Here is a 19,241-nt window from a genome sequence, read left to right on the forward strand (position 1 = left end):
AATCGATGCTTGAAACAAAATAAAACGACTCGTGATAACAGCAAAAATGGCCGCTGAGAAAACTGGAAGCCATTTTGTGAGAATTTTTTAATTGATTTTACATAATTTGGATTGCTGTATAATTACACTCCATTGTAAAAACACCATAACGTTTAACAAATGCAATTTTGTATTTTTCATGTCATATAATTAACAATTAAAGGGGATAAAGGTGTCGACCGACAATTCCAAAATTGTTCAGGATGCAACATTTTAGACAACACATATTCAACTTTTATCATATTTTGCTAAATTGTGTAATATACCTCAAGACACTTTCATTCATTCAAACTATTATTATTTAAAATAAAAACGATTTTAAAACTAATGTCGGTTAACACCTTTATCCACTCACCCCTTCAGTTATAACATACTACATACAAACCAATATATAAATCGAGGAAGGGGGAGGTAAAATGTTAAACTTCTTCGCATATCAAATCAAACTTGGTTATACCCTCCGAAAGATAAAGTCACATCGTCAACATACACCTTGATCGTTTAATGTCAAAAATTGGTTAGCTCGCACATCTCATTTAAGTCAAAAGGACACAAAGAAAAAATATAAAAATTACACAATAGTAATGAAAATAATATGACAAGACTTGTCAAAACTAATGAGAAGTCTCTATTTTTACTTCAATTGAAGCAGACAAATACTAAACAATTAATCTCGAGTCTCCGTTTCCTAATATATGATGGCAGTACCAGGATTTATTGATATGATCTTAATCACACAAATTCAATGAAACAAACTATTTTCCAATTGAATAGTGTTAAAATTGTTTTTATCATTTGGTTAGGTTTTTCAGAAAAAACCATGATAAATTAGTTGATAAACTTAGCTACACAAAAATTCTGAATGTAAATCATTTTATTAGTGCGATTACTACTTACTATTACATATATAATAAATAAATATAAAAACATAATAGTGAAAGTCACTATGTCAGTAATTAGTTAGCTATTTCAATATATAAACATTAAATATGCTAATTTCGTAATTTTTATCGTTAAATTGAATAAGCAATTTCTAATCAATAAATTTAAAAAAAGGAACTTATAAGAAAATTATCATATATAATTTGAGTAAAATTATTTTCATTTTTATAAACTATTTAATTTATGTTGAGGTATAAAAAAATATATAAACAACAGTAGAAATATAATACAAAAGAATTTACAATTTAAAATGCGTATCTCGTCCTGATGTCTTCAAGTCTTTTGGATACTTCAGCTGGTGTTTTGTCAAGATCGGCAGCGATGCTTTTCTGTTTATTAACATCAATAGAATTATACTGTTCACACAAATCTCCATCACATACATTCTGAAAATTATTTAAATAAAATTAGAATAAAAATATTGACATTGAGTATAACAATATTATCCTTTAAAATATTAAACTTAGATGTTATTTAAAATCGAATTTGTATCCACTCAAAACCATAAATTACGCATTAAATACAACTTTTTTTTCATTCAAATATTCTATATTCAAGTCAAAATGCCTTTTTTAAAAAACTCATAATATATTTTAGTTCGATTCAATAAAAAACAAATAAAATGTTTGTCAATGGATTTGATAGGGTTCCATGCTAAATTGCATAATGATTATATGCATAAGAAAAGTCTGGTAAGTTTTACAATTATTCAAATAGCTTTTAGATCGGTTTAATAACACAATATTCCACCCAAAAAAAATAACCTGAAAAGTGATCAATAGCACGATATTTGGACCAAATCTTTAATTATTTAAGTATAATATCTTCATAGGTTAAATCAAGTTTCCCTTTAAATAATTTAATAAGTCGAAGAAGACATTTTTACCTAATGTAATATGAAACAACATAATACTTAATGAATAACTCTTAAGTTAATAATAGAAAAATCTAAAAAAAAAAAATGCTTTTTAACAAATTAAATCTATAAAAACAAAAGACTGAAAACCTGAAGAATATAACTTCTTTTATAAATGGTTTTTCTACTCTAAAATAAGCATAATTCTTTAAAAGTGCGCTTATACCTAATATATACAATTCTCTGATAAACAAATCGTCCACATTTAAACTGCTTCACAAAACAAAATGTGTAAAATAATTAGACGAACTAGTCATATTAAAAATGACAGCTTTCTTACTTTGACTGGAAAACAGGAAGATCTGTATGATAAGTGATCACGTCCACATAGAGGAGGGTTTTCTGAACGCATGTGCATTTCAAGATGTTGGAAAAAGTCTTGTTCTTCGTGGGCGGTGAATGGAACTAATACGCCTATTGTACCGGTGATTGTAGCATACACCAGAGATTCTGAACCACCTGGTATAAGTGTTGCTTTCTGAAAATAAGATAAATTTTATAAATTAAAAATAAGCCTTTCAATCTTATATTCAACGACTGCACAAATAAGATATTAATTCAAAGATCTATAAAATCTAGATCAGGCCGCTAATAAGTTCAGTCAGATAATTTAATTTTTATTCATTATGAATTCAATTCATAAGTCTAACGTGTGCATTTTTATCATCATTCAGAACACAGTTTATAAACACTAGACAGGTACAAAGAATTTGCATTGTTTCATAACTATATCTGATAAAAGATACTTGATTAAATTAAAAGTATAATATTTTTTAAATAATATAATTTTTAATTGTCTGATCAGGTCTAATATATTTATAATCACTTGACTCATTAGTCTAACGTGTGCAAGTATAAGCATCATTTCAGACATAAAAATTAATCGGCTTAGACTATTCAATAATTAGGTACAAAACACAAATATTTACTTGTAATGAAGTACAGATTTCTCCTATGTGAAAATTGATAATAAAATCTGCTTTTTGAGAGGCACCGTTTAGTAATCCACGATCCCACAGACTTTTATTACCTGTTGGGTCATCGTCTACCTCATCAGATATTGATGAGGCGATTCTTATCTAAATAATAATGTAATAATATTAATAAACAGAATGCTTGATTTTTGTTAAAACTTGACTTATAAAAATTATATCTACTCACCACCGATATATTTCCAAATTTATCAGCTGTTGCTATAGTATTGTAATCCAGTATTTCCATAGCAGTAACATAGCGAGGTTGTGTATCATCTGCAAAGATTATCAGTTGATTTTCACCTCGCTTATATCGAACCATATAAACACTCTCTTGAACATCACTGACATATATTCTATAGCCCATTACTCGAATTCCAACAATTAATAACGGTATTTGCTGTAATAATTATAAGGCACAAAGTTAGAAAATAATATTTTATATACATCTTCTACACCTTTAACCTCGGCCCCACAAATCTCTACTTCACTGCACTCTTCATTGTATCTTTAATAACATGCTGATACACAGATTTCTTCAGTCAACCCTACCTTTGTAAATTAGTTTTATTTTAGTTGCCTACATTCTCATTTAATCACACTTCTTTATATTCACCATTGTTATTTTATTTAATTTTTCCTTAAATTAATTTCTTCCAATACTAGACATTAATTAACAGTGGAAAAAAATGTATTACTCTGTTTTCACATTTTCGCAATAATTTTTTCTTGCCAATGTCGTAGAGACGTAGTATACGACCAACGCCAATTAATACACGCCCTTGGAAACCGCAAATAGCTGTTGGAACATTATCAACGGTAGTTTTATGCATCAACTCTAAAGATGTACAAGCTAAATTTATTCTAAAAATTAAAAATTACATTTTAATTTATATAATAATTTAGTAGTAAAAAAATTAAACAGTTAGGTTCATTTTGTACATACTTGTAAGTGTATATATAGCCACAAGTCACGTGCCTGGGGTTTAAATGGAGTTCATTAGCCACACCAAATAGAACAAATTGTGAATCAGGGTAACTTGAAAACTTTACTAAGGCAACACTGCAAAAAAATTGAGTTACAAAATAAGGAATACTATTATTATTAGTTAATAGTTTGTAATAAAATATTCGAACCTCATCACAGCTTCATTTTGGGGAAATCTATAAACAGCTTCGGTCACCCCTTGTACCGGATTGAATAATCGTACAAGCGAAGCCCACATCCCAGAACCTGCTTTTGGAGCTCCAAAAATCTGTTCAGGTAGATCTTCATTTAAAAACGCTTCAGCCATTTCCTTGGCTAATTCTTGTTCATCTTCTCCAGCAGCTTCTTGCATTTCATCTGCCATTTGTGTTCGTCTCTGTTTTTTAGTTTGCTCTGTGTACGCATTGTGCTCAGTTTCTACCACTATCATATGAGCAGAATCTCGATGTATGACAAATTTTCTTGGTGTGTACTCAACCGGAAACGATATTTGATTGAAAACGGCACCAAGCTTTTCTAGGGCCAATATACGTAGAGTATTACTGGATATTGCAACAATACCTTCAGGGCACTGTTCCGAAGAAAACCCAGAAGCGTATTCTAAATTTTCATACGATAAGGGTGTAAGATGAAAACGATTTTGGTAGTAATAACTTAACCAAGATCTACTAGACATAGCGAGTACAGCATCGTTTCCTCGCATTTTTATTTTGAATAGCTTGACTGGTTTTCCACCCAAATAACGAGCTCGGGTATCAGCCATTTCACCAGTGACAGAGTCTAAGACCGTACGTAGCAACACTCCGTTCTGTAAGCCTATGTTTAAATATAATATTGATAATGAGTTCATTCCAGGTTCATCTGCTGAGCCACCATCGCCAGCACCCATTTCTACAATACACAAGGATTCAGGCATGGCGGGTATCGCTTGCATTTTCAACTGTACCAGGCAATCCTAAAACAAGGAACATAATAAAAAATTAAATATTGAACTAGGTAGATAAAATTTACTTTGAAATCTTACTGTTGTATCTAACGATATGATTCGGACTGTTTCATCTGATAGTCCAACTGCCAAAAATCGAGACATCTGTTCTCCAGAAGGTGCATTGGCCAATGCCATACATAGTACATCAGAGTGCATCTCCTTACGATCTTTATGTTCATTTAAATGACCAGTCTAAAAAAAAGGTATTATAACTAATAATATAAAATAAAATATATCTATTTAAATATATATATATAAATAGAAATGTATACAATATTCGTAATTTTGATACTGAATACTATGTAAATACTAATACTAAATAAATATGGTAATAATGGTACCATAATACTATATTTAACCTAATGCTTGTAAAATCCAAAACAAATCAACAGAAGGGGTTGTGAAATAGTAAGGAAAATCAGCAATTCTTAAGAAATAATTAAAAGTGAAAATGATAAACTCCATTAAAAAAAAACATTCTTTGATGTGAGAGTATAGGTTGTGAAAAAAAAATAGAAAATATACATCAAAATATATGCAATGTTTATAATCATGTTAATAGGTTATTTGTTTTTTATTTAATAAAATTAAGTTTTAATCTAAAATCTACTAGGCATTTCATGTCAGTAAAAAAATGTCATAATTTTCAAAAGTATTTGTATTTATCTCATTTGAAAAGAGTATTTAATACATAAAAAGTATTTAAGTACCTATACTCAAATATTTAACAATACTACAGTTATTATAGTTTTACTTAATACCCAGTAATACAATTTTCATTGAAAACATTAACATAAGATTTTATCCTATTTAAAGGCGTTAATAATTGTACAGACATGGTTCACTTCAATGAGCATGTATCGGCTTTTAGAAGGCGACATGTCTGTTAATTTTATGTAGCACTAGTAAATTTTTTTTTTTGAACTATTCAATCGTTAAGGTATAATTCAAAATAAAAAGTGCAAGAGAAAATTGTACTTTTTGAACTATTCAATCGATAGATTTTATCCTATTTAAAGGTGTTAATAATTGTACAGACATGGTTCACTTCAATGAGCATGTATCGGCTTTTAGAAGGCGACATGTCTGTTAGTTTTATGTAGCACTAGTACATTTTTTTTTTTTTTTTTTTGAACTATTTAATTGTTAAGGTATAATTCAAAATAAAAAGTGCAAGAGAAAATGTTAACCTTTTACAATTCAGTACAACTTTCTTAAAAATAGAAAAAATGGACATTAATATTTACTTACTGGATCCATTTCAAAATACACCAGTTCTCCTCCGCCCAAGGCGATTACTACTTGACGTTGATTCACTGCACATTTCATTATTTTTCTTTTTTCTGGAGCTTTCCAGTCATGCATGCGTTTGTCATAACGTATGTGACGAACACCACTGGGATAGATTTGAACCACAGCGTCATCACCTAACGGTGAACAAGAAAGTGTTGGAGTTGTTCCCAAAAATCCGGAATCTGAAACTTCTTCCACAGTTTCTCCAATAGACAACACTAAGGTAGCATTTGAGAAAGATACAATGATATATGAATCATACAATTCTGGAAAAACGAAAACGAAACAAAAAATACAATATTATTGATTAAATAATATAGATAAAATTTCAGAAAATGGGTTTTACTTGATGCTGAATTAAAAAATTAAGAAAAACGGTTTCATATGTAATAAATGAAATTCCCGACAGTAAAATAGATCAAAAAAAAATATTAATAGACCTATCAAAATATTTAGATTTTCATTTTTTAAATTTATTTAAGTAGTATTTTACTATTACATTCATCTTGCTTAAATAATATCTTGCTAAAAATAATTTATATTTGCTCGATTAGTTGTTGAATGACTTGGATAAATGTTAATAAACCTAACCTTAACAATATAATTTATTAATTACCACTATAAATGAGAACTATTTTTTAGAATTTTTATGTTTTATAAAGTTACAAAAAGTAATTATTAACTTTAGCTCAACTTTTTTTAACTTTAGTTTTAGCATCATTAAACAAAAAATATGTGGGAGGCTAATGATTGGTATGATTGCAAAAAGTCTAATGTTTATAGTATTAAAATGTAATTAGATTCATCCAATAGTTGCTGAAACAATGAAAATATTAAACACTAATGAATTTGTTTTTTTTATTTATATTGTAAATATTAATTATTAGTATGGGTTCATCTTACAAAACTTGATTTAATTTAACATATATATTTCTGCTGAGGAACTGTAATAAATTATACTCGGTTTTTCTGTGATCACTCCCATCCAACTCTAACTTACCTGAAGAATTCGGGACCAAAACGATGATTCAAAACCTGAAAAATAAACGAACTGATGTTTGATAGATTTTATAACCTATTCATCAGCACATTAATATATGATAGGATATTGCAAAAATAGAAATCATTTCTATTGTATCCGAGTGGATGTTTCGGGAGGATCTGATAATACTATTTTCATGTAGAACAAGGTTTTGAAAAACTAAGACTACCAGTTCAGAAAAACAGTTATATGCTTACCATCCGCTCTACGTTTTACGGTCCATACAGCAATTGGATTTCCCGGCAACTCGGACACAGCCATTTCAGATACTTCAAGACCGTGCCTTAATACTCTAAGAGTTGACCTAGAACCTCTTCCACATGCCATGTATAACTGAGGAGTGTCTTCCGCAGCTTAAAATAAATTGTATTTAATTAGTTTTAATTAAATAGTCTGAGTGTACATTTTGTACTCAATATTATACTGTATCATTTATTTTTACTCAATTAATTTAAATAGTATAAAAAGTAGTAGGATACAACAATATTGAATAAAAAATATATGTATAAACATATATAAAATACAGAGGAAAGTTGATTTTCAGCACTCTACAAAACTCAGGATTATCCACTCCAGACCAGAGTTGGGCATTACACAATTATAATTTAGAGCAAAACATAAAAATGTATCTTTTACTAAATCATTTATTATTTGATTATTTATAACAAAAACATGTAACAAAATTTTATTACTGTTATTTTATTTCAAATTTTATATTTTTCTTATTTTTCAATAAAAAAAATTATTTATTATTTTAATTTATGAAAATTTATTTTAAATAATTTAAAATTTACTAAGATAAAATGTTTTCTATAAAAATTAAATATACATTATCTATTACTTATAGTAACAAATTTTTTGTTCATAAAACTATTACACTAAAATTAACATTAGTCAACTCTACTAGTGCTTAGTACCGAGTTGATGTCTCATTTTTTTTTTAAATATCTGAATCAGCTCCGCAGGTTAACACTGACATCACAATAACTCAGACTTCAAATGTGTATTTTTGACATCACATTCAGATAATTAACACACTACTCAAATAAAATAAAATGGATTACGTGGATAATTCCATAATATACCAAACAATGATAAAATTAAACATTTTACACTACCAGTTCTTATATTAAAACCAACTTGAAGAAGATTGCTATATATAATTGCTCTTTCAATTCAACACACAACTTCCAATTTATTAAATTATAATATAATGTAAGCAATAAATTAAGTGGAAATTTCATTTACATTTAAAAAAATCAGTTCCGCAGGTTATCACAAGCATCATATTTTTGTCAGCCTGTATGTGCATTTTTCTCATCATTTTGTATTATTATAAAAATATTTATGCAAAATTGAATATCCCAAAATAAAGTTATATAACATGGATTTTAAGAAAAATAAAAAAAAAGGTATTTCTTATGTTTCGAGTGTTTCCACACAACACAAGCTACTTTTACACCGGTTGTAGGATAGTTAAACGAATTAATTTACCAACCCATATTGAGTTATCATAGTGCATTACCATATGTAACTGGTAAGAAGGTTGGAACGAAGTGTCAATAATAGTTGACTGTTTATTTTATCACTTACAAAATTGAACACCTCAAAATAAAGTTATATAACATGGATTTAAAAAAATATAAATATATATATTTCTTATGTTTCGAGTGTTTCCACACAACACAGGTACTTTTACACCGGTTGTAGGATAGTTAAACGAATTAATTTACCAACCCATATTGAGTTATCATAGTGCATTACCATATGTAACTGGTAAGAAGGTTGGAGCTAATGTCAATAATAGTTAAAACTGTTTATTTTATCACTTGCAAAATTAAATATCTCAAAAAAGTTATATAACATGGATTTTAAATTAAAAATATATATTTCTTATGTTTCGAGTGTTTCCACACAACACAGGCTATTTTACACCGATTGTAGGATAGTTAAACGAATTAATTTACCAACCAATACTGAGTTATCATAGTACAGCACTTTTTGAAACTGGTAAGATGGTTGGAGCTATGATTAAAAGTCATTAGATTTGGGTTCAAAACAATAATTAATATGAAATTCTCCTACTAAATCTCAATGAGGGTTGCGCCATTAGACATTTTCAAGAGAATTGCTACACACGCTTGAGTATGTAGTCTTCATAAATAAATTGTACATGAACATTGAAACCAAACCAAATTAAAAAACTGAAATATTATATTACTTCCGAAAGTGTTTTTTGTTTTTTTTATTACTTTCTACACCACAATATAATTATTATTTAATTATGGTAACAGAGACTACAGAAAAAAATTAATTTTCCATCTTATCAAGATCTTTCAAACAAATACTATTTGAAAGTGGAATTGTAGTTGGAAATCAATGCGCAACATTTCTTTATTGTTATTTGTATACAGTGATTATAGTAATTAGTACAACTCATTATATAAGTATTCCTTGAAAATTATATAAGCCAATATGCCAATAGCCAATATGATCTCTAAGACACATCTACTACTCATTTGTGTGTTTTGGTTCAATAACCGAATAAAAAATCAATGTAATAAAACTTTTAAAGTTAAATAAGTAATTTACATACTATGAGATCTATTATAATAGCTCTGCAGATTAAGTTGCACTAACTAATATTTTGCTCTAACCTAATTGTTTGGATTTTTTTATAAAGATGTTTAGCTTAGTGATACTGTTCTGTTTAGAGTGCTTAGCACTGAATAAAACATGAAAAAGAAAATAGCCTAAGCCCTAATAAGAATGTTAGATGGATGTGTTGAGGTTAAACACAAACAGAAATAGATAGTTTTAGTGTTACAATAGCAGGAACAAAACAGAACAGAACGCGTATGAGATATTAGTGTAAAGAAATTTTGAGTAGTGATGATGAAGTGGGTGCAAATAATTATGGATAGTAGATCACACATGATAGCAATGACAATCGATAGTTTTTAAATTGCGTTACTGCGTTTGTAATTGAATGCAACTGCACAAAGATGACAAGTCTACTTTTTATAATTGTTTATCAGAGACAAAAAACTTAATATAGATATTCTATTGTAAACTATTATTTCCTAGCCATATATTTGATTTTTGCACAGTCGGTCGATTACTTTTTGCAGTAAACAGTATTTACATGTGTTTAGAACAAAATTATAATAAAATCAAAATTTATAAAAATGGATATATCCCATTTTGCAGTTAACGATTTAATTATTGTACAACCTATTTTTGGTTGGAAATTTCATTAAAATTTTAAAAAAATCAGTTCCGCAGGTTATCACAAGCATCATTTTTTGTCAGCCTGTAAGTGCATTTTTCTCATCATTTTGTACTATTATAAAAATATTTATGCAAAATTGAAAATCCTAAAATAAAGTTGTATAACATAGATTTTCATAAAAATATATATATTTATATATTTCTTATGTTTCGAGTGTTTCCACACAACACAGGTATTTTACACTGATTGTAGGATAGTTAAACGAATTAATTTACCAACCCATATTGAGTTATCATAGTACATTACTAAATGTAACTGGTAAGAAGGTTGGAACTAATAAAAAAATGTTAAAAATAGTAGATTACAGCAGTGACATTTGGTTATTTTAAATTGTTGTTAAGCATTTTAATTATTTTACAACCTGATTTTATTTCATTTAATTTGTATTTTTTTTAATAAAATAAAGTAAGTAATAGATATATTTTATTTTTGCTATAACATGTCTCCCAATCACAAATTTTATATACTTTTTTTAACGAAAATAGAGATATGTGTAGAGTAAATAAAATGGTATCAAATACGTTTGATGTAATAAATAGAAGAACAAAATATATTCAACTACAAGACTGTGTTTTTTAAACTTACCTAAATCGGCAACTTGGCAAGCCATTATTGGAGATAAAGAGTCCATTTCATCGACCAACACTAAGTTTCTAATTTGTCTAGGGGCGAAAAAAAATGTGTCTCCTTCTTCTAGAGGCATAGCCGAACTGAATTCTGGTTCGTCATCGTCATCCCCTAAATTAGCTATTTGGTAAAGATAGCTATAACATACAAAATTGGAAATTAATATGTTAGGTAGAACAAACGAGTAGTAAATTAAGCTTACTGATTTCCAAACTCTGATGCAACAAACAAAAAACCAGTTTTTAGAACACACATAGCTGAAGCTACTGGGACAGTATCAAAGTATTTAAGTCTAATTTCTGTAACATAATCTTCGCCCGACTCTAGTGTAACTTTAAAAACATCTCCTTGTTCAGTCTGTACTAAGAAAAAAAACATGGATTTAGTTTTGTGAGTTGCACTACAAACTAAAATCATCCCTCGATCTGGATCATCCAAGTCGTTCTGAAAAATATTGTTAATATTATTATAAATTTGATTAAAACATGAAAACTTAATTTTGTAAAATCAATTAACATGTAACTATTTAACTAACATAGTTAAATATACCATTAAATTTAAAAACAATAATCAATAAAATAGAAAATAATTTTTTGGCACATATTTCTATAAAAAATCAGCCATTTTTCAGCCGAGTCTGCAACCACGAAAGACCATTTGTATGTCTCGTTGAAGTACCGAATAAATTTAGATTATAGAGAACATAGAGAATTAAGCTATTTTGAATTTATTATTTAGTTCTAATTTGAACGTTGAACGTACAACATATCTTTAGCTTTTTTGATAACGCTTTTTTCATTACGCTTTTTTTTGGTTAAGTACCGGCTAATTCTCACCCCCAACCCCATTCCCATTCCCACCCCCAACGTCATCTTCAACCCCATTTCTTTTTTTGGTAACGCTTTTTTGATAACGATATTTTCGTTACGCTTTTTTCGGTTATGTGCCAGAGCTAAGACATGAAAATGTCTAATTCACCATTTAAGTAGTAATATTAATATAATTTAAAAATCAAATATTAAATTTAATTCGCTTATATTAGGTCAGAAATATAGAAATAAACAGGTACAACAATGTTAAGTATTTGAAGTCAGTACAAAAATTTAAATATTATTAATAGCATTTATTGCAGATTTGGAGAAAGGTTTTAGCTAGATAAACCCATTTGTAAGGGCAAAAGACAAAAAAGAACAACAATAATAACTAATAATTAATTCCTTCAATAAAAGTTAACCATCTTTTTTAAAGAATAATCAGAAACGTTAAACTATTATTTCTAAGCTACTTACAATTTTTAACTGTTAAATAATACTTAGCTAGAATTATATTAATTGTAAGATATAATTCAGAAACAAAAGTATAATTTAATTCTATAGCACTAAATTACGACCGGTGTGGGAAAAGTACTCGCACACAAGAGATACCATTAGTGCATAAAAATATGTTTTAATTAGACATTTTACAAAAGATACTTACACGTCTACGAGGTATTGGGCAACGAATATCTGGCTGCTCGCCTTGATTTTTATATGTGATGTAATTTTCCGAACAAATTAGTACTCCGCCAGGACCATCTTTGTCACCAGGAACGGAAATAAGAGAATTTGCGTGTTCTTCCAAAGGCTCACTGTATTTACGAACTACATGATTTAATCCAAAATCGACTTCGTAAAAAGTGAGAGTTTGTCTAGTATTTTGGACTGCTTCACCAGTAGGATCAGAGTCAGATTCCTTGAAACGTATTTAAAATAACATATTTACATCTAATGTATAAATAAAATAATAAAAAAGGATTTAGATTCTTAGTTACATACTTCATAGTCAATTTCAAGACATGCAAAAATTGGATTATCGAAAGCTACATCAATTCCAACCATATGGTAAACCAGAGTGTTACTTTTATTTGCTTCTAATGGTGATGATATAGTTAAACGAGCTTCAGAGTCCCTGTTAGGAATATATACTAACTTTTGTTTTTCAACAGCGCCTATTCAATATAACTAACATTAATAAAAATGCAATTTTGATATAATAATTTCATAAATAATATTTGTAAAACAATCTTATACCTATCATTATTGCTCTTCCCTTTGGATCAATTGCCAAATACTGTCCAGGTACAATACGTCTACATCCGCTTTTACCAAAAGTTTCTTGATGAACTTTATCTAGTACATTTTTTGAAGGTAAATACTCCAATATAACAATTCGCCCAGAGTCGGAACCAACCACTATGTAATCTAAATTAAAACAGCAAGTTAAAATATCTTTATTTTTTTTTTCCACCAAGAAATCTCAACACATAGATTACATTAAATTTTTGATAGCGCTTACTAAACCTAAATTTGCAAGTAAATGTTGTGTATTTGAAAAATTATTTATATGTACATTAGAAAAATAATAATAATTATAATTAATAAAAAATATAATTTCAAAATGATTTATAAGTTAAGGTTAAATAAATAGCTCTGTTAGAAAAATACAAAGACAAATTAAAAATAGAAACATATTGAGAAGTGATTAACAAAAAACTAAACACTGTACACAAAATAAAAGACTGAATTGAATAAGATTCAATATTTATCAATCTATTTTGGTTTTCATTGCCCCTTCTAAAAAATAACCTATTCTACAGTGTTATTAATGTCAGCAATGTTAGAACCACAAAATTTGAGTCAGCTAGACATTACAACTACAATACTAATATTGTAGAATTGTTTATATTTGAGAATAAGTTGATGCCTTGTGGTAAGAAGGCAATGTTTACATTTATCACATTAAGTTTTAAAACAAAATTTACTTAATCAGAATAATATATTAGTATAAACAACAATGCCTCCTTTTCACATAGCACAAAATTTCACAGTATTGGTGATAAGATTAAGACATCTATTTAGTTGTAATATATGGACATATCGTAAGTATATGAATGTCCTATCAACAAATTTTACAAATAAAATTAAGTTATATGTAAAATAGAAAATGGACGACATGATTTAAACATAAATGTTAAAATGTAATACTGTAGAAAATAAATGTAACAATTAAAAAATTAAATCAATTTATTTAAATAAAAAAATACCTTTTGTGCCTCCAGATTGTCTGAAACTCATTAATGATCTTATAACTCCAAAAACTTCAACTGTAAGTAGAGTATGAACTTTGCCAGTATTTGTATCTGGTTTTAAGAGCTCCAAGGATTTACCACGGGATACTAAAATCTCTTGGGCTTTTCCTCCACTGAAATTTCCATGGATAGCATGCGTAATGCCACTACCACGTTGCAGCGTCATGTTATACAAATACATGTTGACTTCCGATTAGGTTGTTAACTAAAATTACATGAACAAATTATATAATATGTTATTATGACAAAAACAACTCATGCTGAGCATTATAAAACACGTAATAAAAGATGTAGTTTGTTAAATAAAAGTAGTGTTACAATTTGTTTTACATCACCATTAACAAAAACTAAACATCTATAAATATAGTTGTATATATTAATATATTGTTATATATATATATATATAACAAATTTATAGATGTTTAGCTTTTGTTAATAGTGAGATAAAACAAATTGTAACACTACTATTATTTAACAAACTACATCTTTATCTCTATAAATATATATATATACAACTATATATATATATATATTAGTAAATAAAAAAGCTTCTTCTAATGATCGCTACCTCAAAATTAAATTTTATTGCAATGCCACAGAATTATTTTTATCAAATTTTACCTATATGTTGCCCCTTAATAATAGCTTAAGAGAATGAACATAGCAAACATTGTTTGTCTTACTTTCAAACTAACTATATTTAATGTAGGAACATTTATTATAACAGTAATAAAAAGTCTTTGAATTAATATTTATTCAACTTACGCTTTAACTAATGTCTAATTACATTGTTTTCATTAGTTATAAGCTATACATTTTTTATTAGAAGTTTAGTTATATTTAAATGAGAAAATTTAGTGACAATTTTTCTATAACACAATATTATACAATTTATAAAGGAACTTTCTTTTTATCTTAAAACAAGCAATAATATATTTAATCATTATCTTTTTTTACTAGTACATTTAAGAAAATATGCTCCCTTCAGACAAACTTTTTATTGTTCCAGTTTTACTAAGTTTGGTCTTGAGGAATGTATAAAAAAAGGTTCATCAAAGTTTAAATAATAAAAAGCTAGTACAGTGGGGTTGGGGCATAGTGGGGATAGAAAGGTCACAGGTCTACAGAAATTTTTAAAACTGAAAGTGGAACATCACTTTTATATAAACGCTTCGATGCGAATCTGTGGGAGTATGTATAAACCACACATAGCAACCTAAAAACTGACTATGGTCAAAGGGTAATTTTACCCTACCTTTGGTCTAATTTTCATACATAAACCCCTAAAACTTTGCATGAAAAAATTCTACCCCTTTTAGGAAAATGGGTGTACGATAATTGTTTAGGTTGTCAACATTTATCGGTAGTACTTTGTCTTAAGAATATTCTATACAAATTTGGAACTAATTGGACTATTGTGAAAAAATATATGAAGCACCGTAATTTTAAGTTGAAAAAAATAACAATTTTTGGGGTGTTTTTCTCGATTTAAAAGGGGAACGGATGAACTTATTAAATTTTTGGTCTAATAAAGTACCAATTACAGGTCCAATTTCTGATTTTAAGAGCTGCTACACAAAGAAATAGTTTCAGCGGCTTAAAAGATATTGGGGGGGAGACACAAAAATAAAAAAATAAAAAATACATCATTGTAGATACAATACCTTCTCGGCTATCGCACTGATGCTAATAAATACATATTATTTGAGTAAGAAAATTTAGCAATTATACTGCAACCGCGTTAATCTGTCATAACGTGAAAGGGGTAAATAATGAATCTTTTATTAATTGATTTTTAATATTTGAAATGGATGAACTTGAAAGTTAATGTGTAGAATACCTTCTCAATGAGTTCATTGATGAAGAAGTTTAGAGATGGTATGTCAGAAGATGAAGATGCTAAAATACAACCTATTAAAAATATTGGTGATCATAATACTCTTACAAAGCTATCAGATTGGGATAACATTATTAAAAATTCTAACTTGACTACCTGGACAAGAGCAAATAAATACTTCATAGGATAAGATGAAATCAAATAATCACGTAGGCCACCGAATTAAACAATAAGAATTGCATCAGTAAATCAGATAACTAAACATGGAATTAGGGAAATGGCTACAAGTGCAAATCCTATTCTAGACTCTAGAAGCATAGAATTTATTTTACCCATAGGAAATGACAACATACAGATTAATATACTAATATTTATATTGATCTGCATATTGTTCTATCAGAAATTTATAGAGAAAAAGATAAGCTAAAATTTTTAATATTTTTTTCTTTTTTATTGTTTTATCTGTTATTGTAATTTTATATTTATCAAAAAGTAAAGTAAATATTAAGAAAATTGAAAAATAATTGTTTACACTCATGTTAGTTAAAATGTATTGATATTGAAAAAACACAGAAAAAAAATACCCTATATGTGTAAACAGACACAATGTGCGTTATGACAGGTTAAGAAAATAGGTTGTGCAGATTACATCATGCAACCTCGCTATAATTATTGTTTATAATACTTACAATACAATTTAAAATATGACGCTCACTAAAGCCAGTTAATTTTAAGACAATTCAAGTAATTTATTCAGAGCGAAAATATAATTGGTGACAGCATATCAATTGTCTACAGATCACTTTAAAAACAATATTTTATGAAAATAATTCAACGACTGAACAAAATAAAAATGAGACATCAAAAATAAAATTGAATGAACCAGTGAACTATACCTATCAAGCCTTAACAAGATATATGTTAACTTTGAGACTCCCAAATGAATAATTAATATATAACCTTTCTAAAAAATGTATTACTTAATTATGTATAAATACCTAGACTGTTGTAGTATAGACTATGTAGGTATGGAGCATTGATGAAAAATATAAATAAGAAATACGGCACCAACGAAAAATAATTGTCACTCGAGTGTCGTTATAAAATTTTGAGGTTATGTATACAAAACATAAGCCGTGTACCATAGCAACATTGAGTGTTATTTGTATAGCTTTTAGTATAATATAATCAATCGAAATATTGCAAATTAAGATAGAATATGTACAAAAAAAAAAAGTTTAGGCGAATCCTAAAATGTAATTGAACATTGAAAATTTAACCTGCCAATTGTTGAGGTTAATATGCAAGGAAAACGCATTAAACGCCAATCGTACGAATTGTCGCGAAAAAGGTTTTCATTTAGATTAGCCGCATGTTAGATAAGTTTTATTAACGCAAAATAGTAAAAAAAAAACGCAATGAAGACTATGTAAAATACACCTATTAGAAATAACATGCTTTTTTACCTGTTTTAAAACGGTTTTTGTGTTTGACGATTCATGTTGATCGGTTTGAACGTTACAATAAAACTCCAACCGGTGCTAAGGATTTCGGCCATTAAATTAACGATTGACGTCAGCCCGCAGCCCAAGTCGAGTGTTGCCCTCGTCGCCACTAGTGGCCAAGCAAGCAACAAACCTTATCACGACTCGGAGAGACCCGCTGTGTTAACACCACTACCCAGGTCACGGTTAACTGTAGTTACCTCCATAATACCTCCTTCGTCCCTGTTTAGCATGGTCTTACATACGACCGTGCTGTTTACAGTTTAGTGCTCTTATCAGATCAAATCTGATCTATGTACTGCCGACGTTTTGGTTTGGCCATTAGCGTAACAGTACAATATATAATTTTATAATATTATATGTCATACAAAACTAAAGGTCAAACATTTTCTAGATATTTCCACTGGCGATTTTAAATAAAATTTGATATGACAAAGTTAAATACGTTTAAAAAATTAAAAAACTCAAAAATTTACTAACTTGATTTAAACAAGATTTATTGAAAATTACCCGTGTCAAAATCTAGTTAGTTGCAATTTCTGACTTCGTAAAGACTTACGCCAGAACTGCTCAATTCTTCGGTATAGTCTCTCGAGACATGTTTTTTTTGTATGGTTATGACTAAACAATAACATTCTAACTTTATATCAAGTTTTATTACGAAAAACCATTACCCAGTAAAAAAAGTTGCATATATCTTGCTACTTGTACAGCATGATGTATTTACGATGTAAAAGGTTTTTGAAAAAATGAACTAAATTGGGTTAGTCTGTGTTTGATGAAATTCTTCCCTCTTATTTCTTGTTGTATTAAATAAATAAATAGTTAATAATTTTACTTAATTATATTTTGATATTATTTTTTAATGTAGACTTACAATTTATATTAACTATATTGTTAATATAATTTAAAATAAAAATTTATAAATTAGGTAATTTTAAAAATACATAGCATAATCAGCTCCTAATAATTTGTATTAACTGTTTACCGTTTAATATGTTCAGTTTTAATAATCGGGTTTAAAATATATGTTCGATTTCCAACAAGTAATAAATCTGGATAGCAAAATGTGATTTCTCAGTAACTTACAAATACATTTTCAAATTACGATGTTAATATAAATATATTATTAACTATATGTAATTATTTAATCTAGTTTTATAATAAGTACTAGAAAAATTTGAAAAAACCAAATAAAAATATGACACCGCGTATGTACAATAATAATAAGGTCCTAAGATGTTTGAATGATTTTAGTCTATTATATTTATTTGAATTTTCAAAATCTACTCATTAAATATTATTAAAATAATTAATTTTATTATGACCTATTATTTAAAAAATATTAAATTACATTTATTACTTAATTGATATACCTATTATGAATGCATATTAATAGCATTTTATAGTTTATACATATAACATATTATACAATATGATACACGAATAGGTATTTTTTAAAAGAGACCTAAGTTACATATTTTATCAAAATAGTAAATGGTAAATTACCTATTTATTATAATATGTTAACACGTCGTTTTGTGTTAAAAAGACCTTACATTGTACTATTTGTGTTTGTATAAAATAATTTTGAAATATTCATAGTATGTTAAAAGATCTATGCCATAGGTATATTTTGTTAGAAATCTTAATTTATCAAATAAGAAAGAC

General features: G+C 27.8%; 1 protein-coding gene across 3 annotated transcripts; it reads right to left on the bottom strand.

Annotated features, from left to right (window-relative positions):
* Positions 1–895: 895 nt before the first annotated feature.
* Positions 896–17,673, bottom strand: LOC126844663 (splicing factor 3B subunit 3-like). Of its 3 annotated transcripts, none has more exons than XM_050583019.1 (17): positions 17,532–17,673; positions 14,184–14,433; positions 13,171–13,341; positions 12,916–13,088; positions 12,578–12,832; positions 11,304–11,545; positions 11,060–11,238; positions 7,380–7,535; positions 6,099–6,406; positions 4,884–5,039; positions 4,009–4,814; positions 3,818–3,934; positions 3,570–3,735; positions 3,059–3,271; positions 2,827–2,976; positions 2,178–2,375; positions 896–1,367 (listed from the first exon to the last, which is right to left on the bottom strand). In XM_050583019.1, exons 2-17 carry the CDS (start codon positions 14,407–14,409, stop codon positions 1,227–1,229), a joined length of 3,657 nt encoding a protein of 1,218 aa, XP_050438976.1. In that variant the 5' UTR covers positions 14,410–14,433; positions 17,532–17,673; the 3' UTR covers positions 896–1,226. The 3 variants fall into 3 exon arrangements, with proteins under 3 accessions (XP_050438976.1, XP_050438977.1, XP_050438978.1); XM_050583020.1 differs by lacking the exon at positions 17,532–17,673 and adding an exon at positions 17,064–17,164; XM_050583021.1 differs by lacking the exons at positions 896–1,367; positions 2,178–2,375; positions 2,827–2,976; ... (3 more) ...; positions 4,009–4,814; positions 4,884–5,039 and adding an exon at positions 7,141–7,175 and having other exon boundaries at positions 6,245–6,406.
* Between the last annotated feature and the right edge of the window lie 1,568 nt (positions 17,674–19,241).

Source organism: Adelges cooleyi, unplaced genomic scaffold (genome assembly GCF_023614345.1).
Source record: "Adelges cooleyi isolate 19-005CV unplaced genomic scaffold, UGA_ACOO_1.1 ACOO_flye_CR_arks_rails_tigmint_CR_PRNA_651, whole genome shotgun sequence".
Lineage (NCBI taxonomy): Eukaryota > Metazoa > Arthropoda > Insecta > Hemiptera > Adelgidae > Adelges > Adelges cooleyi.

What these genes read in the sequence shown, in the direction of transcription:
- LOC126844663 (XM_050583019.1), bottom strand. Translation starts at nt 14,409, where the DNA reads ATGTATTTGTATAACATGACGCTGCAACGTGGTAGTGGCATTACGCAT. An exon ending in ACAATCTGGAGGCACAAAAG is followed by an intron (nt 13,342 to 14,183) that starts GTATTTTTTTAT and finishes GTTTTAATTTAG; the next exon opens with ATTACATAGTGGTTGGTTCC. An exon ending in GCCCAATACCTCGTAGACGT is followed by an intron (nt 11,546 to 12,577) that starts GTAAGTATCTTT and finishes AATATTTTTCAG; the next exon opens with AACGACTTGGATGATCCAGA.